This window comes from Muntiacus reevesi, chromosome 13 (genome assembly GCF_963930625.1).
Source record: "Muntiacus reevesi chromosome 13, mMunRee1.1, whole genome shotgun sequence".
Lineage (NCBI taxonomy): Eukaryota > Metazoa > Chordata > Mammalia > Artiodactyla > Cervidae > Muntiacus > Muntiacus reevesi.
The window spans coordinates 27,812,949-27,838,452 of NC_089261.1; the positions used below are offsets into that span (position 1 = coordinate 27,812,949).

Consider the following 25,504-nt stretch of genomic DNA (forward strand, 5'->3'; position numbering starts at 1 on the left):
CAACAAGTACTGCTTCAAAATAGACAAACTAAAAGCACTCAACAAGAAACGTCTGGAAATAGTCAACAGAAAGCAAATAATCTTCCATTGGGGTAACACAAGATCGCACATTTCTTTAATGATCAGGCAAAAACTGCCTGGTTGAGGAGGCAGCTGTTTCCTTGGCTGGGAAGTTCTGATCCATCTGCTGTGTTCACCAGACATTGCACCTTCAGATGTCCATGTATTTCAGTCTTTACAAAGTTCTCTTAGTGGAAAAAATTTCAGTTTCCTGAAAGACTGTAAAAGGCACCTGGCTCAAAAAGATTAAAAGTGTTGGACAGATGGAGTGATTGGGAAGATTCAATTCAAAGATTCAAAAGTTGGAAAGATTACAAAAGTGAGAGAAGTCACTGAGTCATGTCTGACTCTTTGCGACCCTATGGGCTGTAGCCCACCAGGCTCGTCCTCCATCCATGGGATTTTCCAGGCAAGAATACTGGAGTGGGTTGCCATTTTTCTCTCCAGGAGTCATCCTGACCCAGGGATCAAAATCAGGCCTCCCATATTGCAGGCAGACTCTTTACCCTCTGAGTCACCAGGGAATCCCTGGAATTACAAAACTGCCTGGAAAACAGCAGAAGGTAGTAGAACAGAATGATGAGTATGTTGTTCAATGCAGTTCTTGGGGATAATGAAAAATGTGTCTTTTGTTTTTACTTAAAAACCAAAGGAGCTTTTTGGTCAACCCAGTAGTTCCATGGCTTGTGTCATAAATATCCATGAACTACTTGCTCTGTGTTGCTGGAGTGTGTGCCCACCCCCAGCTGTGCACACAGGTGCAGTTGGAGAAGCCAGAACACACCCCTGTCCTGTCGTGTGCCACGTGCTAGGATGCTCCCCAACACAAGGCGACGGAAGCCCACCTCCCGAGCAGCCATGGGGGCCCTGGGAGACCAGGTCCTCCTGCTTATGTTTGGGTAGAGCACCTGCATCTCTGCAAGTCTCTTAAACTCTGCATTTTTACTTACATTCTGGGCATAGGTACCACTGCGGGCTAAACTGGGCTCCTCCCTTGGCTTCTGGTAACCCTGCATGAGAGGTGTGACCTGAGTCTCTTTCCTCCAGGTGTGATCACAAGAGCCACTGCCCTGGGCTGTAGGATGTGTCATGAAGTTTCTGGGTTTCAGAAGCACTAGCATGTTGCAGAGAGCGTACATCTCCAGACGGCTGAGACATGCTGGCGCACACAGCCTGCCCCTGGAGTCACAATTGTGGGGGCTACCACTGGGCGTGTAGGATTGGTTATCCTTTTTTGTTATTATTCTCAAGTCTAACTGCTGGGTTTTTAACGTCCTCTGTATATTTTTAAGCTGAAAAAACAGTGAGGTCGTCATAATGCATCATCTTAATTCTGCCCAGCCAAGCGTTACCCCCACCCCCACACTCAAGTTGCTGATTTTTACTTTAATGGTGAAGGGTAATCGATCATTTTATTAGAATAAATATATCTTATGACTTAATTGCGAGTTATATTTTTAATATATTGATTTACTTATTCCCTCACCTCAAAATGAAATAAACTATAACCACAGTGGTAAAATAAGTGTTACTAATGATGGGCATCAGGACAAAGGCACCAGAAGCAGTAATGAAGTTCAGAGATACAAATCATCAGGCTGGCAGTACCGTATAAATAGGAATTCATCTAATGAGCTGCACTCACCCTTCCTGCTGGCCTGGCATGGCTGCCTGCAGCGCCTCGTCCCCCTGGTTCCTGTCCTTTGCAGACATCCTTGGGGGGACATATTTTCCCCTTCTCCCCCTCTTAGTGCAGCACTCATTATCACTCATCAGTGCCGTTCTGTTCCCCGTGCAGGAGAGGGAGAAAGCCATCCTGTGTTTCTCTTCATTCAGCCATCCACTTAGATAAGACACAGAGTCTCAGTTCTCCTAAAACTGGCTCTCTGGTTCCCAGGGAAATTGCCCACAGTAGCCCTGACTGCCCTGTGGTCCCTGGGCCCTGACCTTCAGCATTCCTAGAGACCTCGCGTGTGCTCGCCTGGAAATTCTTAGTGGTGACTTTTACACCCAATTCCGTCTCACTTTTTCATGTGTGTGTGTGTGCACGCGCATGTGCGCGCTCAGTCGTGTCTGACTGTGGTCCCATCGACTGTAGCCCACCAGGCTCCTCTGCCCATGGGATTCTCCAGGCAAGAATCCTGGAGTAGGTTTCCATTTCCTCCTCCAGGGTATCTTCCCAACCCAGAGATCCAACTTGCATCTCTTGCATCTGCTGCATTGTAGTTGGATGCTTTATCACTAGTGCCACTTGAGAAGCCCTACATATATTCCTAATTTAGAGTCCATAGTTATTGGGGTTTTTTTAATGCACTAAAAGCTGGTTTTCCAGCCTGGCAACACCCATCTACAAGCCAGTGGATGCAGGGGTGAGGGGAGCAGCATTTCCCTTCCTCCAACCTCTAAAGTTAGAAAACTCACTACATTTTATTAGTCTTAATTTATTGTGTCATTTTGTATGTGTGTTTAGAGAGTGCCAGAGTGGGAATTAGGTGTTCTTAGATATAAAGTTTTGTATCTACATGTTAGAATTGTTTAACAACAACCAATTATTTTAAAATTTAACCTGAAAAAATAGTATTGCAGGACTTCATGGCGGTCCAGTGGTTAAGAATCCTGGATTCCACTGCAGGGGGCACAGGTTTGATCCCCGGTTGAGGAACTAAGATCCTTGAAGACATGCCAAGTGACACACACACAAAAAAAATAAGGAAGAAAAATATTGCTGCACTAAAATAATTTGAAGTGAGAAAGACATTTTTGATAAGAACTGTCTCATGATGAAATGGGTTCCCTGGAGACAGTTTAAGCAGAACCTTAAAAATGCCCTGGGCAGCATTGCCATGATGGAGAAGAGTGAAGGCCCAACAGGAACACCAGGTGGCCGTGTGCCCTTCCACAGGGGCCTGGTTACTATGGGTATTTCGGTGGGAATATACTGCTTTGGGAGCTGGGCATATTGTTCTTGAGCGATTCTCAGCCCCGCTGCCTCTCAGCTCACAGTAAATGAAAGATGTAAAGACAGTGTGTTGTGAGTGTAAATGACAGGAGGCTGACAGGAAGGCAGAGCCCTGTTCTCTGGGCATACCCCTAACAGAGGGGCAACATCTTTGTCTGGTAGCTGCCCCACAAGACCACCATCACGGTTCCTCTCAAATCAGGGGAAGAAGCATAACTTCAGAAGAATCATTTGCACAAAGTGTTGTTTTGCCTCGTCCAGTTGGCCTTGTCCAAATGGACCCAAGGAGAGGGGAGGCCAGGCCTGCTGGAGCCCAACACCCGCCAACAGCCAGCACCCATTCAGGGCTGCAGCCCCTGCCTGGGATTTTTTTTTTCATGAGCCTTAACAGCTTGAAAGTTCTGAGGCACAGAATGATAAATTCCAGGTTTTTCGGTATATCTCTGTGTATGGTGTTTATTGGCTGTAGTTAAAATTCACGTAAACTGGATCAAGGAAATGACCTTTCTCAGGATGAGGGGAAGGGACTGAGGGTGGGTGGCTGCAACTGCAAATATAAAATGTGGTGGTTTGGGGGTGTTTTTTGTGGTTTTCTTGTGTGTGGCTTTTTTGGTTTTGTATTTTTGTAAATTCATTTTTTTTATCTTACAGTGTGACATGGACAATGTTAATGTCAATAAAATAGGACTACCACATCATTTTTAAAGTTGAGTAGTAATTCCCTACCTGGTTGGACCATAGTAAACAAGTCCTAGAAATGGGACTGCTCTGGATGCATACTGCTGGTGTCTTGACATGAAAGTTCAGTAGGCAGCAGCCCTAAGTTCTGTGCACTCTCTGTGTATCTGTCTTACTTGGATAAAGAGGTCTGAAGAATGATGACCCACTAAGTGAAACTCCTTGCTGTGTTGACACATGTGGAGTAAGGCTGGCTTGCGTTGATGGGATTGTCTTGTCTGTGGTTCCCATTAGTGGCTTTATTTTTTTTCTTTCAGTTTTACTGAGGTATAATTGTGTCAGCTGAAAAAAGGTGCACATCAAGTTTTATTTGGGACAAAACTGAGGATAACAGCTCGGGAGACAGCTTCTCAGACCTCTGAGGAACTGCTCCTGAGAGGTGGGGGGCAGGGTCTGTATATACATGAGTTTGGTTAAGGCAGTATGTGCAGTGAAGCACACATTTTGGCAGAAATGGCTGCTTGTCATGAGGAGATGTCTCCGTTAGCACTGTTGGTGCTTTTCTAGGCATGAGGAGATACAAGAATAGCTCTTAGAATCTTCTCCTGTAAAGGTCTAGCTATCTGAAGGTACGTTCTGCCAGTTCTTCTCAGAGCACAGAGGGCCTTTTTCCTGATCTCTGCCCTGAACTTCTTTCAGGGTGTGTCAAAGGTCAGCAACTGCAGTGACCAGCGACTTCATCCTTGTAGCACCAGATGGTGAGGGACCGTTTTCCAGTTAACAGCTGACATGTAGCACCGTGTGTTCAAGGTGCATGGCATGATCTGACTTACATATATAATACACAGTAATCGTCACAGTAAGTTAACATCCACAACCTCATACAAAGAAAGACATGAGTATTCCTAGTGACGAATAATTTTTTTTTTTTTTAATAAAAGAGGAACCTCTTTTGACTCACGCAGAGCAGAGATCCAAACCTGGTGCTAGCAGTTTGAAGAACCTCCTTTTTTAAAGTGGAAAGTGACAATTGTTTAGGAAAGAGCAGGCGGGGCTCTTTTCCTAACACAGCCCTCCATGTGCCGCGTTTCTTTTCTCAGATCCAGCCTCCAGAGCCTGGCAGGCTGGGGACGGGACCCTGCACAGGAAGGCTCGGCCATGAGAGGTAGGCATTCGTGCTCTTGGCCTCTGAGGAGCCATCATTCTCCCAGAGATGCCGGGGGTAGATTTAGAGCCACAGACGGAGGCATGGGCTGCTCTAACAGATGAGAGAGCGCCAAAGTCGGAATCTTATAAACACACATTTTGAAGCAGCATATCTTCCTTGCTGAAATCCGGACGTGTGCTTCTGTTTCCAGGAGGCTGGTTCCGTGCCCTGTCCTCTACTGGCTGGAGGCAGACCTCTGCCAACTTTAGACGTGAAGCCTCCAGAAGGGCGCTCGAGCCGAAGCAAAGACCCGCCGAGAGAAGAAGAGAGAGAGAGGAAAAAGAAAAAGCACAAAAAACGGTCTCGAACAAGATCGCGGTCTCCCAAGTACCATTCTTCGTCCAAGTCCAGGTCTAGGTCCCACTCAAAAGCAAAGCATTGTCTTCCCAGTGCCTACCGGACGGCGCGGCGCTCGAGGTGAGTGTGCAGGGCGGCCGCGCGGCCGGGCGTGGGGTGCGGGGCGGATCCCGCTGCTCCTGCTCACCAGCAGGGGGCGCGGAGCTCCCCTCCCCCGGCTCGCTGCAAGCGCAGACCCACACACCTGCGTGCCTTTACGCAGAGATGCGTCCTGCAATCTCATATCTTTTCAAATATTTTTTAACCTGACTTTCCAAAATTCATCAACTACTGCCAGGTTTTTCTCAAAAGAGATGTATTTAAATTTTTAACAGGTCTTGGAAGCAAGCCTAGCGTATTTGCTGAAAATGTGTGGAAAATTCACAGGGTTGGGGGTGTTTTGTTTGGTGAATGAGTCGACTTTCCCAGGCTAATTCCTTTAGAATGTGTATCTGCCAAAACAAGAGACATGTGCACTGTGGCTGTGTTCAGCTTCACTGGCACAGCACCTGCAAGTGCCCGTGAAGGAGGAAACACAGCGGCACAGATCTGTTTTCTCAATTAATCTTCTCCAACCTCCCACTAACAGTCACTGTTCAACCAAAAGCCACCTTCTAGGAGCCAGCTTTTGAGGAAGCAGCTTAAGGTTTTATGCAACAGAAATAATAAACACGAAAACCTGTAAGGATCACAAAATTTAGTGCTCAGTGAAGCAGGTACTTCTCTGATTTTTAAAGCATCTGACTTGCAGGAGGTTCAGAAAAGCAAGTTTCTAGTTTAAAAACTTACCTCATGCCTTCTGATTTCTTATTGAATGTCAGTTGGACTTAGTTTCTCTAGTACAGCACTTGTACTAATCTACTTCTTCTACAATTGATGTTTTCTTTCCTTTCCATGGGAAAAATGCAGATGGCCCTATACTTTTTATTTTTTATGTTTTAAAAAACAGTACTTGTATGCACATTAGCTTTTCTTGAATATACCCTAAAACAACATGCTTCCCAATTTTTACCTAGACCAGATCTTCAAGGCTTGATAAGTATTTGCTCTTGTCTGCAATGAAATTAGGTTTACCTCCATAATAAATAAATTTGATCTTCGGCTCTGCATTTTTGCTAGTTCTTTAGAAGGTCTGTCCCTTGTCTCTCCCTCTCTCTCACACACACACACATTGTTGTTCAATTAAATGAACAACTTTGCTGACATATTTCCAATTTTTGAAAGTCCCGAGGAACTTGTATGTATATATCAAAACTACGATTTCTTATTTGAGAAAATTTCTTATGTTATAGTGGGAGTAAATAAATAGGCCTGTACAAGCCCCATGAATAATAACCATACCCAGTAAAATCCTTCCTAGATTTCATTTATTTCAGAGCTCAAAGAGAAGAAAGTATAATCTACTCCTAAATCCGGTTCTGAGGGCCTGATAATGCTCAGGGCTCCTTAGATCACTTCTTATGTAAGAAATAAGTTGGTTTTCATGGTTCATGCTTGGTACAAACAGTAGGTGCAGGTGTCTAATTCTTATGTGAACCCATCTGGTCAGACATAATGGCCACAGACTTTTCCCCAGGTTGGTCTGTTCAGAACTAGAAGTGTTCATGAAACACTTGGAATTTCACCTTTCTAGGATTTCTGTGGTTTTTATTGACTATCAATAGTAGAGTAAGTCATTATGTATATCATGTTAGTATTTTTTTTTTAAATAGCTTTTATTTTAGAATAGACTTACATATTTTATGTACAAGTGTATTTTATATTGTTTTCATATATTCAGTGCTGACAAGTGCAAGAAGCAAAATCCTAATCCTTAGTGTATATTTTCAGTTAAAGAAGAATTAAGATTAAAAAATTGTTAATATGAGTTCTGTGATGGCAGGCTGACAATTTTACCTTAATTTAAACAACAGAGTATTTTATGTGTAAAGAGAGCTGAGTATTTTCATAATTCTCAAACTTTTAAAAAATTCTCAGTAATATCTATGGAGAAGGAAATGGCAACCCAGTCTAGTATTCTTGCCTGGAGAATTCCATTGACAAAAGAGCCTGACAGGCTATAGTCCATGGGGTCCCAAAGAGTCCGACATAACTAAGCAACTAAGACACACACACACACAGTAGTAGCTATGTGATACTTTTAGTTAATTTTAGTTAAATCAGATGACTTAAGTTCACTAAATAAGTCAGATCTTGAGTGTTTGATTTTACAGCTTAAAGTATCAAGGCAAAGTGCAACTTTATTATAAATTGTTTTTTTAAGACAAAACCTTCAAAGTATTTGTCCAGGAAGTTTTGCCTTGAAAGCTTGTATGTGACAGCGATGCTCCTTGAAATCAGACCACCTCTGAGCTCAGGGCGCTGAAGTGGGTTGCAGGTCTGGCTGGATGTATGGAGGAGACCAGCTGTCCTGTGGTTGGTCTCTGGGTCCCAGGGACATAAGTCAGGAAGTTACCTTCACCAGGTAGGATCCTGCCTCAGCTCTTATGTCTGAGAAGAGTGAGTTTTATTTGATAAAACTATCTTTTTCTAAGCTGGTTATAGACCTGCTTTCTTAATCCAAGCTCACATTAATAATTTCTAGGGACCCAACTGAATTTTGAATGCAGCACTTATGAAATGAGAGAGGTTGGTGTTCTTGGTAATATGAATTGTTTGAAATGTAAAAGAAAAAAATTAAATTTTAACCAAAATATTGAAGTTGCTAATGATAATGATAAATAATCTTAATTATTTCTTTAACTGTCTTTTCAGATAGAATAACCCATTACAGACATAATGTCTACATAGGATATATCAGACTTGTTTCTTGGGCCTGACACAATTTAATCGATTGTTTTAAAAAGACTACTGCCAGCTTCAAGTAAAATGACTTTTGTTAATATTTCTTCTTGGGGTAGGATGCTACAGTTGAAATATATTTTCTTTTGTATATTAAATTACTAAAATCCTATGTAAAATGTAGAAATTTAAGATTAAAAAGCTTTACTATCATAAGTAATTTTTATGTTAATATATTAATGCTTGTGTGGTTGAAGTCCCATTTATCAAATATGTCAAAATTATTGGTGACTCTGGCTCTCCAAAGGTTGAATTAGTCATAGAAAAATCTTTAGTTTTGGAAATCAGTCTGTTGCTTCTCAGAAAGCACAATGATTACCGCAAGGCAGTATTTAGTGTCTTTTAAATCAACATTGATTAAAGTATAAGACTTCTTTCTCTGTTGTTTTCTGCTTTTATATCGCATTAGGTTTTATATCTTAATGGGATAAAGATGTACTCATGCAATTTACTGCCTAAAATTAAAATCCAGTTTTAACAGTTTAGGTATTTTAAAACTAAACTCAATGAGACTGAAGCTTGAAATTCAGTTTATTTGTAAAGCTTTTAATAAGATCGCCTGTGGTGTCATTTCATTGGTTAGTTTGTGTCTAAGGGGGTTTCTAGGTAGAACTCTGCACCCCCACGTTTTGGGGTGCTCTCTGTGGAGGATAATGGGCCCTTGTGTCACTTCCTGAAGTAAAGTTCCCTCGGGGCTTTTCACTCAAGGAGAGGCTGGAGGTTAATGTGGCTTTTATAACAGTTATATTTAATGTTCAAAAAGAACTCAGGTGGGCAAAATTGGGGTCATATTTCAGTTTGAAATTTGTAATTCCTTACTTCTTCCCGCTGATAAACTACATACCTAGTCAGTGAGTGAGAGGTTTATCTCCTGATCCTGATCTTTAAAGGAACGTGGGGCACTGATGTTCCCACGAGGAGACAGCTCACGTGCTGGTTTCCCAGACAGAGCCACAGCCATTGATAATAGTGTTGGGGAGAAAAGCTGTGGGAGACACTGGCCCCTCGGGAGAGGAGGAGGGATTTGTGAGTGAGGTTGGATCCACAGTTCAAAAGTGAAAAGGACTAAAACCTGGGATCTTCTTGGTTGTTCAAGCCAGTTGGTACCAGATCCTTGCTGCCAGGGTACCAGTGACACTTGTTCGGTTCCACGAGGACCTGTGAGTAGTCAAGTAACAGGAGTGAAGAAGTGGGTCACAGAAGTGGTTAAACGCTGGTAGAAGAAGCTATTTATAAATATCTCATCATTCAGACAAAAGATTTCCTTATGCTTTTATTCGACAGCAAACCATTATGATTATTTAAGAAAAAAATATCCAAGTTGCATCATGCTTGAAGTTTTTTGAATTCAAACTATTTCGTCTCCATAAGGCCTCTGGTCACGTTATACAGATGATTTACGTAAAGAATGGAATTCCTGTTTCTTGCACTGTGTCGTGGTAACAATATTAAGAGCCTACTTAATAGAATAAAAGCATTAGAGCTTCTTTAATCATAATAAAACCCAAGTATTATCTGGCATAGCTCACGGCCCTTAATTCTGAGTTGGGCTTTTTTCCCAGATGACTTGAAATCTACTGGTAACAGCCACTTCACTTTAAAGAAATCTAATACTCATAGCCACTGCTAAATGGTATTGTATTTCAAAGTTACAAATTTGCAGACATTAAAAACTAATCCATTGTCCTGATTATTGAGTTTATTGTAGAATTCTGCGTCTGAGCGTTCCATAGGTGCTATAGTTTTGATTAAGCAGAGCCCTTTTTTCAGGGTTCTAGTACTGCCCAGCTCAGCACATTTTATTCTGAATGTGAAGTATGTACCTCCATATCACAGACCCACAGCCTCCCCAGGGACGCTGAGCGCGGAGACTTGTCAGAGCAGCTCGGCAGTGGCAGCAGCAGCAGAGCGGGACAGTTATCAGGCAGCTTCGACCACGAGCAGATTTGACTCCTGGAGCTCTTTTGAGGGGAAACCTGGTAAAATGTCAAGGTGTCTGACTGACCTCACCTTTGTAATCTCTTACTTAAATCTTAGGAAAGGTCTGGAAAATCAAAACCGTTGTATAAGCTGAGAAGCAGTTGTGTGGGAGGAGCCCCAGAGTCCAGGGGAGTTGATCCCAGAGCAGGTTCATTCTGTGGTTGTGGTGTTTTTTCAGGAATGACTCAGGGTTTTCTCCATGACACAGAGGGTGGAATGTGATTACAGGCTGATCTTTGCAACAACCATGTGTGTTGTTTGGGAGGTTTGGTTGTAACTGGAATGATTCAGTGTAGAATTTTTTTAGATGACAAAAATCAAAACATCTCCTCTTTACATTGGTTTTGACTGTGTTGTCATAGAAACAGAACAGAAATAAATTGTTTTGGGGTTGTTGTTTTTTTCTCTTTTTTTTCGCTCAGATATCTGGTTATTTCAGATTTCCCAAAAGAGTCCTAAACCCATTATTAAAGGTCTCTTCTTAAGGACCTGACCCCACAGGTGAGGGTCTGGAGTTGGAATTCTGTGTGCTGGTGTCTGTGGGACACTGCATGAATAGAATAGTCCTTTTTCAGGCACAGGAAAGGGAAGAGTAAAACATTAGAAATCTCAGAAACTAATGATTTAGCTGAAATTTTCACAGGAATGGCATGGTCTGAATTGGATTGAAGGTTTAGGCTTCCTGCCAGCGGGCTTACAGCCCGTTCTTCATGCTAAGCGCCCATAAGATGAATGCATACAAGAGAAATTTCCAAGTCACCTTCTAACTTTATTCTGTTTAGTTTCTTCCTCTTGCCAGTATTCAGAGCAAGTAGAAAAACTCACTAGCATCTCAGTGTCTTTCCTTCCCTAATTTTGATAGAAATATCAGTGAGCTGAACATTTTTAGGGCAAAGGCAAGAGGGAGGAAAAGCAGCAGCAGGCCCCGTCCACCAAGACACGCAGGGAGACGCCCGCTCAGGGAGCTGGCCGCTGCTGGCCAACAGCGCGTGGCTGCAGCCTCAGCTTGAGTTGTGCCCGGTTAGAAGCTTAACACTGGCATGACAGGCGCTCTGCCTCTGAGCCTGGATCCCGTTCTGGGTCAGCAGAGTAGGGAGGCTGGGGGCGGGCCTCAGAGGACAGGTCAGGGCTGGCCGCCACCTCAGTGGTGGAGGTGCTCCCCTGCTGCCACACACAGAGGACTGAAACGCCTGCCTTCCTCTGCCCAGGTCCCGGTCCCGGTCCCCTCGGAGACGAGCGCACTCCCCCGAGAGACGGCGGGAGGACAGGAGCGTCCCCACCGCCTACCGGATGAGCAACAGCCCTGGAGTCAGCAGGAAGCGGACCCGGTCCAGGTAGGTGACCAAGCTTTCGCGGACATGGGACCTGCCCTGGGAGGTGGGGCTTCCGCATCCCCAGCACAGAGCTGTCGGGAACCAGGGGAGCAGCTACTTTGGCTGATCCTGAGCCGTCCTGGCAGCGTTTCCACTGCTCTGGAGCTCTCACAGGCAGAGGGGAACTTGCTGTGCTAGAGCCAGGGACCGTCTGTCTTTGCAGTGGGTCGTGGGGCCTCCATTTTCCCCATGTCTAGCTGCCCCTCTGGACCCCCCACACACAGCACCTCATCCTCTACCTGTAGAGAAGGGAAAGGATGGTAGGGATGAGTGACAAGGAAAATCAGAAGTTGAAGTCTCAAGTGGGTCCCTGCTGCTCAGGTGGCCAGGCCCCAGCTTCGGCTCCCAGGAGTGAGCCTGAGAGCAGGGATAGGGTCCGTCCTCTGACCCCTTGACCACTAGGACACACCTGTCTGTTGAGGAGGGTGAGGGCGCCAGGTTCCCACATCACGGCCACCCCTGGCCTGGGCCTCTAACACTCAGCAAGCCAGGGCCTCCACTCACACTCCCAGGGAGAGAGCTCCAGGGCTGACCTCTGCCACCAGAGGCCCCGGCACCGCCACTGACTTGAGAAGACCCAGAACCCAAGCCAGGAGCAGGGCCGGTGGCTGGTGGACCAGTGGGCATTTCCCTCAGCTGAGCGTTGCCATCTGGAGGCCATCCCGTCCAGTGTGGGTGATGCCACCTGAGTCACTTGGCTTCTGTATTTCCATTTGCCCCAGAAGTGAGGCTTGTTGTTTGTGCCCTGGCTCTGGAGTTAAGCAGGTCCCAGCTATTGTAGGTGGACAGGAGTGTTGCTGTCCTGGTGACTGAGGCATCCAGAAACAGGCAGGATGCCATTGTTGCCCATCATAGTCTCAGATTTCATGAGGCTGTGCTGCTCAGTGTGTGTGTGTGCAGGACGTCCAGAGTTCCAGAACCTTCTGGAGCCTTCCAGAGGACAGATCTGAATTTCAGATGTCTGCCGTTCTTGGGCAAATGAATCCAGTCATCACCCAAACCTGCCTCAGAGAGGCCCCTCCATCAGCACTGCCCTTAACAGGAAGAGTTCTAAAAGGCATTGCCAGCCAAATAATGTTCCTGCAGTCTGACTAGTTATGTGATTGTTTCATTAAATGATAAAATGTCATCTCATTTTCTTAAAACAGAAAAATCAGAAAGGAGCTGTGAAGCTAATATATTTCAGCAAAGGCTTCATGTACAGACTTATACTGTCTGTTTATAAATTTCATTTTGTGCCTTAGAAATCCGTCACTAAGCATACGTGACTGTTCCAGGATAACATGATGAAAAGTGAAGTCCATTTTAAAAATTATTCCTTATGCAAGTAATTGACATTTGAAATTTATCATCACCCTTGGTATATGTAAAGGGCATGGTCTAAAATTAATTCCTTGTAGCCGAAAATCTCTCCTAACAGAAGAGTTCTTGCTTTACCCTCAAATTAGCCCTTGCATTAAAAGAGCTATCACTTGAGACTATGGTAATTATATTAGGATTCATCAGAGCTTGTGTTATCATTTTAACTTTAAGTCAGACAAAAGAAGTTAAGATTCAACCCACTGCAGGGCCCAGCTGCCCTGCCCTGGTGGATGGGATTAAGCCTGTGACTGACTCTGAGGGGTTGTGGGCAGTGGTGGATTCAGGGGGAACCCAGAAGAGTTGAACATGTGCATGATTACTGGTCGATTTCATGGTGGTGATTATAAACTCAGTTATCTCTCAGTTCACTTCAGTCACTCAGTCATGTCTGACTCGTTGCAACCCCATGAACTGTAGCACATAGGGCTTCCCTGTCCATCACCAACTCCTGGACCTTGCTAAAATTCATGTCCATGGAGTCAGTGATGCGATCCAACCATCTCATCCTCTGTCGTCCCCTTCTTCTGTCTTCAGTCTTTCCCAGCATCAGGGTCTTTTCCAATGAGTCAGTTCTTTGCATCAGGTGGCCAAAGTATTGGAGCTTCAGCATCAATCTTTCCAGTGAATATTCAGGACTGATCTCCTTTAGGATGGACTGGTTGGATCTCCTTGCAGTCCAAGGGACTCTCAAGAGTCTTCTCCAACACCACAGTTCAAAAGCATCAATTTTTCAGCACTCCGCTTTCTTTATAGTCCAACTCTCACACCCATACATGACCACTGGAAAAACCATAGCTTTGACTAGACAGACCTTTGTCAGCAAAGTAATGTCTCTGCTTTTTAATGCGCTGTCTATGTTGGTCAGCACCTCATGGCAAATAGATGGGGAAACAAAGGAAACAGTGGCAGACTCTTTTCTTGGGCTCCAGAATCACTGCAGATGGTGACTGCAGCCATGAAATTAAAAGACACTTGCTCCTTAGAAGAAAAGCTATGACAAGCCTAGAGTTGTCTCTAGGTCCAGAATATGTTTTTTTAGCGGACAAGTTGTATCAACCCAACAGTCAGGCTGTTCCCTCTGTCCTACTCAGACTAGCTGCTGGGGCGGCGATGGAGATCTCTGCTTCAGCACAACAGCAGGTAACTGATTGTGCACCAAGTCAGGGTGACTAATCCCATCAGGTCCCCCAACTGAGGGGAAAGTGTCTCCTCAGAGACACTTGAAGGATCATTCCTACAAGCTGATCATTGAATGCTTCTTTCGCTGACTTCTTTTTTTGGAAAAATTTTAACTTACTAGAAAGTTTTGAATTTACTTAGAAATAGTACAGTGAACATCCATCTGCATGTAGCTTGTAGCTCGATTCACTGTTAACATTTTTCCCACATTTGCTTTCCTCTCTCTTCCTCTCCCTCCTTCCCACCTTTCTGTGTGTGTATTTCATGACTTACACAAGTCCAGGCCAGTCCAGGGCATTGAAGACTCCACACTCTGGGCTTGTCTTACTTTGTCTTCTTGGCTGTGGTGCTGTTAAGTATCTGAGGCAAGAATACTGTGCACTATATAAATGATGCCGTGTAACTTCCCATGGTGTCACACAGATGCTCAAGTGCCCCTTTGTCCCGTTACCAGTGGCTCTGAGTTTGATCACTTGGTTAAGGTTGCACTTGCTTTGTATCTTTTTCTCTTTGAACTGGCAGGTAATCTGTGGGTGGCACTGTACAGTGTGAATGTCTGTTGCCAGCAGCTTTCTCCTCATTTCTTCTCTAGACACCCCACCTTTGTTTATTATCACTGTGGATTTTGGGTTTGGGGAATTTGTTTTATATTGGTTGTATGATAATCCCTTGTCGTTATATTCCATTTGATGGTGACATTGTCTCACATTTGGCCCCACTGTTCCTTGAGCACTTTGTCACTTTTGGCCCAAGATACTCTAGATTTAGCTGGTGCTTCCCCTATCTCGGACCTGGGGTCAGTCATTTCTCCTAGGAATCATGGTTCCTTTTAGTGAGTGTTTAGAAATCTAAATCTGGACAGAGTGAGTATTTTTTATGAAGTAAAATTCATGAAAATGTTTAGCCAAATCATATTACCATATACTCCAACAGGAAGTCCCAGTTACTTTATGACAGTAAATAGTTAGTGATTGACTGGGGAAGGGGTGGTTAGCATTGAATTCCTACAGCTCAGCACTGCACTGAGCATATCAGTGAATGTTTATCAAGTGAGTGAACAGGAATATACTGCTATTCTATGGTTCTTACATCATACTTGAAGTGTTATTAATTCATTGTAGACTATGACTGTCAAAGGTTGCATATTCCCTAGAGCAACCAATTAAGAAAGGCTAAAAATCTAATAGAGACTGTTAAAGAGAACATTAAAAATGCTTTATTAATGCAAAAGAAAGCAGAAAAGTGGGGAGGGGAAGGGAAAAGAACAAATAGACAACTAGAAGGCAAAAGGGATTGTTAACACCATCTGTACAAATGATTACATTAAATATAAGTAGACTAAAAGCTCTAGTTAAAAGGCAGAAATTTAGACTACATTTAAGTGCAAAACCTAATACTAAGCTGCTTATAAGAGACACTTTAAATGCACAAATACTTTGATATCTAAAAGACTGAAAAAAGATACACCATACAGGGCTAATAAGAAAGGTGATATGGCTGTTTTAATAGGAGAACACATAGACTTGAAGCAATGGTGCTAGAAATAAAGAAGGCCTTTTCAAAATGATGAAGGGATCAGTTCTTCATGAGCACATAATGTTTTAAATGTGAGCATTGAATAAAAGCTTTAAAATACTTGAAACAGAAACTGAAAGAGTTAAGGGGAAAAAAGGCAGGCAGTATAACAGTACAGATGCAGCAAATGTAAACAGCACCATTAACCAGCTAAATACTATGCCCTGCACTGAAGCGTGTGCGCTCTCATGACGTGTGTGTGGGTCAGTCACCAAGCTAGACCGTTCTCTGTACCACTGAATTAGTGCCAGCACATTCAGATAACAAGAGGTTCAGATAACACAGTGTGTGTCTTCCTACCACATGACTAAGTGTGCGTGCATGCTAAGGTGCTCAGTCATGTCCGACTCTGTGCAACCCCACGGACTACAGCCCGCCAGGCTCCTCTGTCTGTGGGATTCTCCAGCCAAGAATACTGGATTGGGTTTCCATGTCCTCCTTCAGGGGATCTTCCCAGCCCAGGGATCGAACCTGAGTCTCTTTATGTCCCTGCGTTGGCAGGCAGGTTCCTTACTACTAGCACCACCTAGGAGGGCCAACTCTTAAGTATAAAAATCTGTTAAAGGATATCGGGAAAGATCCCAAATATTTGAAAATTAACATATTTGAAAATTACCCATAGGTCAAAAAGAAATCACAAGAGAAAGCAGAAAATAGTTTGAAATGAATAATAATGAAAATGTAACACTCAAGTCTGTGGGGTGCAATTGTGCTCAGAAAGAAGTTACTAGCTTTAAGTGTTTATATTAAAAAAAAGAGCAAAGTCTAAAAACTGTGATCTAATCTTCTATCTTAAGCTAGAAAAAAGAAGATCAAATTAAACCAAAAGGAAGTAGAAGCAAGGAAATAGTAAAAGTAAGATCAGAAATCAACAAAACAGAACAGAAAACAGACTCACACAGGAAAATAGTAAAACCAAATGATGGTTCTTTGAAAATGGTTTTTTTGATTGGTTAATGTGTTTTTAGATTGATCAAGAATGAAAGACCCAATAGATATTAAAAGAATAAGGAAATAAATACCTTGCCAATAAACTTAACAATTTCGGTGAAATGGACAAATTTCCTTGAAAGAAACAAACTGCAAACAGACAACAGAAGAAGTGGAAAGTCTGAATAGCCTCATGTCTGCTAAAGGAATTTAATTTATAATTTAAAACTTTCCACAAAGCTCAGGCCCAGATGACTTTTATCAGTAGAGTCTAACAAACACTCAAGAAAGAGGAGAACACCAGTTTTGTAGACACTTCAAAGGAAATAGAAGAGAGAACACTTCATGAGACCACCCTGAAGCAGATGGGCAGATGTGTGCACATCTGTGTGGTATGGAATGTGTTTTGTCAGGGGGTGTAGATGTAGTCATGAACTAATATTCTCAGGAAAGTTAAGTGCAAAAATTCTTAACAAAATGTTAGCTGATTTTAGTGTAGCAGTTTACTAGAAGGATAACACTAATACATCAGGACAAATGGAATTTGCCTCAGAAGTGCAGAGTTCTTTAACATTCAAAAACCAGTCGTCGTAATTCACATTGTTGACAAAATAAATGAAGAAAATCATATAATATCTCAATAGATGCAGAAAAAAGTATTTGACACAATTGATCACCCATTCATTAAAAAGAAAAATGGGGGGGGGGGGATATTTTTGGCAAAAGCAGGAATAGAAAGAAATCTTTTCCATCCAATTTTATTTTTTGCTGCACCCAGCAGCTTTCGGGAACCTTGTTCCCTTACCAGGGATTGAACCCTGGCCCTCGGCAGTGAAAAGGTGGTGTCCTAACCACTGGGCCACCAGGGAATTCCTGAAGGGCATCTTTGAGAAACCTGCAGCTAACATCACACGTCCTAGTGCCTTCCCCTGAGATTAGAGACAAGGCCAGGGTGTCTGCTGTGTGATAGAAGCCACGACAGTGAGGCAAGAAAAAGAAACAGAAGGCACACAGATTGCAGAGGAAAACGTAAAGCTGTGTCTTCTTACATAGCTATGTAAAATCTTAAGGAACCTCTTATTTCTGTATGCTAGCATGAAACAATTTAAAAATGAAGTTAAAAGCAATACCATCCATAACAGTATCAGAAAAGCAAACTACTTATGGATTAATGTAAGGAAATGTGTAAAATCTCTTTACAATGAAAACCATAAACCATCTCAGAGAAAATGTTTAGGAAACTTAAAGAAATGGAGAGAAAGTCCATATTCATGGATTGGAAGGCTCGGTATCAGTCAGACGCTCTTCTCCACAAATTGATCTGTAGATCCAATACAGTCCCGATCAAAACTCTCATGGGCTTCTTGTAGGTGTTGGCAAACTGACTAGCAGTCTGAAAAACCTTGAGGACTTCCCTGGTGGTCCAGTGGTTGAGAATCCTGCTGCCATTGCCAGAGTCACGGGTTCAATCCCTGGTCCAGGAAGATCCCACGTGCCACAGAGCCACTAACCGCACGAGCCACAACTGCTGAAGCTCACGCCCTGGAGCCCGTGCTCCGCAACAAGAGAAGCCACAGCCTGCTCCTCAACTAGAGAGCAGCCCCTTCGCCGCATGTAGGGAAAAGCCGCATGTAGCAACAAAGACCCAGCGCAGCCAAAAACAAAAAGGAAATTAAAAAAAAAAAGAAAAAAACTTTGAAAGCTAAATTGGAAGAGTTTTACTACTAATTCAAGACTTACTAGAAAGCTTCATCAATCAGACAGTATGTACTGTACACCTTTAAGAGGTAAAGAGCCAAAACATTACAATGAGGAAAGTCTTTTCAACAAAATTTGCTTGAATAACTGGATATCAAAATGGAAGAACAGTGACCTGTACCCCATATACCAAGTTTAACTGAAGATGTATCACAGACCTAAATGTGAAAACTGAAACCATTCTTTTTTTTTTTTTTAAGAAAAAAAGAATACGTTTAATGAAGTGACAGAGAATCTTGAGGATATAGAAAATTCCACCATAAGAGGAAAAGGTTATAAATTTGACTTCATTGAAATTAAAAATTTCATTCAAAAGGCACAGTTAAGAAACTGCATTGACAGGCCCCAGATGGGGAGAAATATTTGCAGTGTGTATCTTTGACAAAGGCCTGTGTCAATACCAAAAAGACAACCCCATAGAAAAGGGGCAGACTGCTGGAAAAGATGTTTCATGACAGAACATACTTAAGGTCCTCGTCTCCATCAGTCTGGAAGGACATTGTTGTTGAGCTGTCAAGGAGAAAAACTACCATGGCTTCCAGTTCTCTGATGAGCGCTTGGATGCACAGCCTTCTGGTCAAGCATCTGCGACTTCATATTGCTGGAGCATTTACTGTGTGCCTGGGAGTTGAGTTTTTCTCTTAAGTGTGCTGTGGGTGAATTAGGAAAGAAGGCATACGCAGTTTCCTACACAAATTGTGATTCCGTAAAAGATCTGGAGGAGATGAGGAAGGCTGGTGTCTTTCAGAGTGCAAAGTGGTTTTGGAATGTAAAAGAATTTCTTTGGGTTGAGTTCTGTGGTAGTTTGTCACTTAACCTGTGTTCCTAAAGTATGAACTATGAATATCTGGGCTAAAGAATAGTTTTTCTTGATAAATAAACAACTAATAAATACTGTGCATGAGAAAAAGAATATATTTAAATAGCCAGTGAAGATAGCATATGAAAAGATGCTTAGCTTCATTAGTCATCTGTTAGGGAAATGCAGATTAAAACCACAATGCGGTACTCTTTACACTGACAGGAATAGCCGGAAATAAGCAAACCCGGTATTACGTAATAAGTGTCGATAAGCGTGTGAGCAGCCGTAATCCTGGGATTCAACCAACTCTTGGAAAGCAGTTTCTGCCTCCTGCGGGTTGCAGAAGCATTTTCCCTGCAAAAAGTTGTTGAGATGCTTGAAGAAGTGATAAATATTTGGCAAGAGGTCAGGTGAATACGGCGAATGAGTCAAAACTTCGTAGCCTAATTTGTTCAACTTTTGAAGCGTTGGTTACACAATGTGTGGTTGGGTGTAGTGCGGATGAATTGGGCCCATTCTGTTGACCAATGCAGGTGTTGCAATTTTCAGTGCGTCTCATTAATTTGCTGAGCATCCTTCTCAGATGTAATGATTTTCACCAGGATTCAAAAAGCTGTAGTGGATCAGACGAGCAGCAGACCACTAAACAGTGACTATGACCTTTTTTTGGTGCAGGTTTGGCTTTGAAAAGTGCTTTGGAGATTCTTCTTGGTCCAGCCACTGAGCTGGTTGTCGCCACTTGTATAAAATCCACTTTTTGTGGCATGTCACAATCTGATCGAGAAATGGTTCATTGTTGTGTACAATAAGGGAAGATGACACTTCAAAAGGACAATGCTTTTGACTTGCAGTCAGCTCATGAGGCACCCACTTATCAAGCTTTTTCACCTTTCCAATTTGTTTCAAATGCCAGAAAACTGTAGAATGGTCGACGCTGAATCCGTTGGCAACTTCTTGGGTAGTTGTAAGAGGGTCAGCTTCAGTGATCCTCTCAGTTGGTCGTTGCCAGCTTCCGATGGCCGCCCACTACACTCCTTATCTTCAAGGCTCCCATCTCCTTTGCAAAACTTCTTGAACCACCACTGCACTGTCCTTTTGTTAGCAGTTCCTGGGCTAAATGCATTGTTAATGTTGTGAGTTTTCTCTGATGCTTTATGACCCATTTGAACTCTAATAAGAAAATCACTTGAATTTGCTGTTTATCTCACATCATTTCTAAAATAAATATAAACAGCAAGTAATAAATCATTAGCAAAAAAAAAAACCATAAAGCAAGAAATGTGTGTTAAAATGATGTATATAACAAAACTGCATTTATTTAAAATGTATTCCAGTGTCAAACAGCAAAGTTCAGCATTGCGAAACCGCCATTACTTTTGCACCAACCTAATATGTGCTAGAAATCAGAGCAGTGGGTCCTGTGAGGGAGGGGAAGGGGGTGCAGATGGCAGATCATCAGTGGAAGAACCTTCTGGATGATGGAATGCCCCTGATCGTGAGAGGTTTCTGGGTTTCACCATGTGTGCAACTTGCCAGAATCAACAAACAGCACTTCAGACCTTTGCATTTTGCTGGATGCAAAGCACACCTCAATTTAAAATAATACTATTAATAATTAGATTACTTAATTCCTTAAGCAAACACTTGGAAAGTTTTGTTATGAGATCAAGTTGTAGTGATTTACAGGTCAGGATTGCTAACCTACCTTTATTTCATATCGGCAGCCACAGGAGCTTAGTTAGATTTGGGGTTGAAGTCACTTCTTTTTTTTTCCCCTGCTTCCTTTGAAATCCTAGGCATGTGTTTACAGACAAAAATTCACAAAACCTCTGCAGTATAGGAAGTAGGCCTGTGGTATTATGCACTTTCCACCTCTGTGCGTCCACCCCAGGAACAGCCTCTTCTTTCTCGACCACTTCTCTTCATCCAGGCCTGCACAGAGGCCACCTGCCCACAGCCTAGCTCGCTGGGAGACACTTCCCGCAGCTGACGTCGCCAGGCTGTCACCACCCGGGGCCAGGCCCTGGTGCTGTGGTTGAGGCAGAGCCAGAAAGCTGTGCCCTCCGAGACGGGAGATCAGCTTGCCTCTCTGGCTCAGCCATCTGCTGTGCCAGGGGCCCCCCGGAGCCTAACCGGGGCCTGGACCCGAGCACGAGCCCCCTCAAGTGCCCGGGGTGGCCCTGCCCGGACCCCGCACTCTGCCACCAAGGCAGATGGGGCACCAGGGAAATGCCCTGCTGAGTGACAGGTCGGGTGGCAGGTGAAATGGTGAGAGGACGTGAGGACAGACCCTGGGATGGCTGCAGGTTGGGGAGAGGCTGCAGGCTGCCTGAGTCCTGAGAAGCCGAAAGGAGTCTGAGCTATGCAGGCGGTGACCGGGGGTGTCCGTATTTAGAGCAATAAATATTTGCACGGGTCACTACAGCACTGGGAGCCTGTCATCCACCCTCCAGCTGGCACCTTGCACAGTTTGAGCATCAGGCTCATGAAATTCACGGTGACCTATGTCTGCAAAGAATCTCCTAGAAATGCTCAGTCACAGCAAGAGGGCAGGCTGCGGAGGCCCTGTGCTGTGTGCGGGGTGGGCTTCTCAAGGCCTGGCAACAGGTGGTCTTTCAGGAGAAGCCCAGAGGAGGGGCTCAGCGCCCGTCTGCACTTCCACGCTTTCACCATCGACACATGTTCCCTCTTTCTTGAGGTGTTTTAGGGGCATGGGAAGGAGGGTCACAGGGCAGGATGTAGCACAAGACCTTCGGGAAGCTCAGGGATCGTCTCCTCTGGGCAGGGGAAGGGTCTGGAAAGGGGAGACGGAGCTGGGGGCGCATTTCTGACGTGGAATTGCAGGCCTTGGTGACTCGGAGCATGTGGGCCACGGTCAGCGAGACTGGCTGTAGGGACCAGCGGAGCGCAGGCCGCCCCGGGGGGCTGTCCGCCTCCGGCCAGAAGGACACACTGAGCTTTCGTGCTCGCAGTGCTTGCTTTTAATGATTTTCCATTTCTGGCTGGAGATTCCCATTAAGTCAGCATAAATGAACCGGAGGCATAAGCAGCACTCAGTTGCTTATCTTGGGTGTTTAAACGCAGATAAAGTGCTGAGCATGTTGTAAACCCACAGGCATCTGACTTGAGGACTTGTGTCTCAAAGGTGGTCTACATTTCACTTCTTACATGGCTTTTATATTGTTACACCCATCCCTGTTTCAAGTTAAAGGTACATAGAGTTAATGTGTATAGAAGGGGGAAGTTGCTGAATTCTCCTGGAATACACCTAGCACTCCTTCAGAGCCATCGCTGTGCCTTTGTCTAACACCACTTTCCTTCCAGGAGCCCCCACGAGAAGAAGAAGAAGAGACGCTCACGGTCACGGACCAAGTCCAAGGCCGGATCTCAGCCAGCCTCCCCGAGCAAGCAGCCCACGCGCCGCCACTCGGCCAGCATCTCTCCTGTGGAGAGCCGGGGCTCCAGCCAGGAGCGCTCCAGGTAGCTCCTCCCTGACCCCCCCTGACCTCTGGGCCACGCAGGGGAGCTGAGAGGGGCGGGCGCGCTGGCAAACCCCCAGACCCCTGCTCCCACACCCTCGTGTGTCACTCAGGCTCAGAGTGAGCTGAAGGTGGACACAGAGGTCAGAGAACCTAGGCCGCCTCCTGCACCCCGCACCCTGGGCTGCCCCCCACCCCCGCCGTGAGGCGGAGGGAACCTGGGAGCAGGTGTGGGGCCGCTGCCTCCCCTCCCAGACCTGGGCGCCAAGTCCTGGGGAAGCACCTGCCTCAGGTGTAATGTGGCAGCAGCTGTTCCCTGATGATGGTGCCTTTGTCCTCACACAGGCCGTGTGGGGTGGGAGTCGCCCCCTCTTCGGAGCCCCATGTGACCACGGGAAGGGAGCAGGCACAGGAGTGCACGGTTGATGAGCCCCAGAACCCCTGTCAACCCACTGCTCACTCTAAGCCGGAGCAGACGGGGTGAAGCTTCCTGAGCACAAGGGCTGCAGGGCCATGGGCGTCCACACTGACCATCACGGTCTCCCCATGCCCACGAGGTGGCTCCCCAAGGACTAGCTGCCCTGGTTGTTTGGAGGTATCTGCCAGACAGTACCATTTCATAAAGCCGCCCCCACCCATCCACCCAGAGGGGTGCTGGGGTCATGTTCCCTCCGGCTTGTAGACCCACTGTTTCCATGAGTGTGAATTTTGGCCCATCTCCCCCAAAACTGGCGGGTGAGTGGCAGAAACCATAGCTCACTTGGGGTGAATCAAAAACTAAACTGTGGCTTCTTCAAAGGTGAAACTGAGTACAGACTCCATCATCACTCGTGTGTCACATCCATGCCCCCAAAAGTCCAGAACATGGCCCGGGGGCGCCCACTCAAGTTATGGTCAGGTTCTGGGAATGCATGCCAGCTCTCTGTGCTGTCCCCTTCTCTTCATCTTTTTTTAAATGTGTCTTACATGATGTTTACATGAAAATATCTTTTGAGTTAGATTCAGTTCAGTCCAATCACTCAGTCGTGTCTGCCTCTTTGCAACCCTATGAATCACAGCATGCCAGGCCTCCCTGTCCATCACCGACTCCCGGAGTTTACTCAAACTCATGTCCATTGAGTCGGTGATGCCATCCAGCCATCTCATCCTCTGTCGTCCCCTTCTCCTCCTGCCCCCAATCCCTCCCAGGATCAGGGTCTTTTCCAATGAGTCAACTCTTCGCATGAGGTGGCCAAAGCATTGGAGTTTCAGCTTCAGCATCAGTCCTTCCAGTGAACACCCCAGACTGATCTCCTAGATTACATTTTATGAAATATTTCAAATTTCTGTTACATAAAATAGACAAGTAAAATACATCCATTTATAAGGTTGCTTTATTTTTTAAAAATACTGGAAACAAATTGGCTTCAAGTATTTTTAAGCCCCTGATTTCTCTCTCTTTGCATTAGGGGAGTTTCTCAGGAAAAGGACGGTCAGATCTCCTCAGCCATCGTTTCTTCTGTGCAGAGCAAAATCACTCAGGTAAGGTGGGAGCTGGTCTCTCTTCGCTCCCATCTTTTTGTGAAGGGACTAGCCTTCACTTCCTTCTCCTCTCGTGGGTGCTGACGGGGTCCTGGGCTTCTTGTCGGGAAGTCGCGGGGTGGCTGAGCCCTGAGCTTCCCTCTCTGGGCAGCCCTGTCTCCTCCTTCCCAGGGTGGGCCTGTGTGGTCGACTCCTGGGCCCTGAGCGCATTCATGACCCCTAGCACGTCGCCCCCAGCCTCCTCTGTCTTCACCTCACCTCATCTCTCCTCACACAGGACCTCATGGCCAAAGTAAGAGCGATGCTAGCAGCTTCCAAAAACATGCAGACCAGCGCCTCCTGAGACACGGGCCTTGGGCAAGCAGAGAGCCCCGACCTGCACAGACCTTCCCCCCCCACCCCCCCGGGGCTCCTGGACAGTTGGCGGGTTTTGTAAATTAATTTTTGATGACATTTTCAGTTTAAGATTTTTGACCAGCAGTCTCTTACCTGTATATTTGTAAATAATATCATGTTTCTGTGAAAATGTATTATCAAATAAAATGGGAGGAAAACACCTTTTTTAGCTAGTAACTGTGGGCAGTTTCTTCCTTGTCTGGCTTGTGAGTTTGTTTTTTACTGTTTGTCGTCTGTCACTGGCCTCTAACACTTGTCATGTGGGCGTCAGGGGACGTGGGGATGGCTGTTGGTTTTGCCAGTCTGACAGCAACACCCCTCCCCAGGCGTACAACCACCACACCTCCCACCCCTGGCTCCTGCGCCCCCACCTGTGGTCAGAGGTCAGCACGCCCCTCACCGGGCGCCGGGCCACTGCCGTCTCCGCTCCCCACAGAGCAGGGGAGGCGAGCCGCCTGGAGGCCCCTCCACCAGGCGGGGCATCGCTGTATGGGGTGGGTTCCTGTCTTTAGCACCTGTGTCCTCCATGTTCACTCAGATGGATGGTGCTGAAGCTGTCCTTTCACTGAACCCTGCTCGCTTGGCCCCCTGGCGACCCCCAGCATTAGAACAGCCGCCCATTTTCGCCCCGCTGCAGGCTTCGGCCACAACCATGAGAGGGCAGCTTGCTTGTGTCACGTGGGCCTTTCTCTGCGGAGGACCCGAGCCCCCGGGCAGTGCGCAGACGCCTGTGTCTCATTTAAAGCACCAGCAGTGAGGGCCTGCCGTCTCTTGTCCATGGTTTGAAGTTCTTCCTCCCAGTAAGAAGGTTCTGCACTGTGCCAAAGTCAGAATTCATCCTGGTTCTGCCAATTTTCCAGAACCAGAAAATGGATCCTTTAGATGTTCCTTCTCAGAAAGCAGACACCTTCCCAGGGGTCTTGCTGAGGACGGTCAGGAAGATAACGACACACCCCTGGGAACCAACTGTCCAAGGTCGGGCTGGAGGAGGACGGGGCTGGGCCGCCGAGCCCGGGGTGCGTGCAGAGCTGAGGGCGAGGACCCACTCCCCGTCCGGCTGTGGTCCTG

General features: G+C 45.3%; 1 protein-coding gene across 6 annotated transcripts in view; it reads left to right on the forward strand.

Moving 5' to 3' along the window:
• Window positions 1–24,590, forward strand: part of SFSWAP (splicing factor SWAP) — a 77,594-nt gene extending 53,004 nt beyond the window's left edge. For 3 of the 6 annotated variants that reach the window (XM_065903939.1, XM_065903943.1, XM_065903942.1), the window contains exons 14-19: window positions 5,056–5,321; window positions 9,918–10,073; window positions 11,270–11,395; window positions 22,365–22,520; window positions 23,968–24,040; window positions 24,318–24,586. In XM_065903939.1, coding sequence (XP_065760011.1) covers window positions 5,056–5,321; window positions 9,918–10,073; window positions 11,270–11,395; window positions 22,365–22,520; window positions 23,968–24,040; window positions 24,318–24,383 — 843 coding nt within the window. In that variant the 3' untranslated portion in view covers window positions 24,384–24,586. The other 3 variants (XM_065903941.1, XM_065903940.1, XM_065903944.1) reach the window with 3 other exon arrangements.
• The last annotated feature ends 914 nt before the right edge of the window (window positions 24,591–25,504 follow it).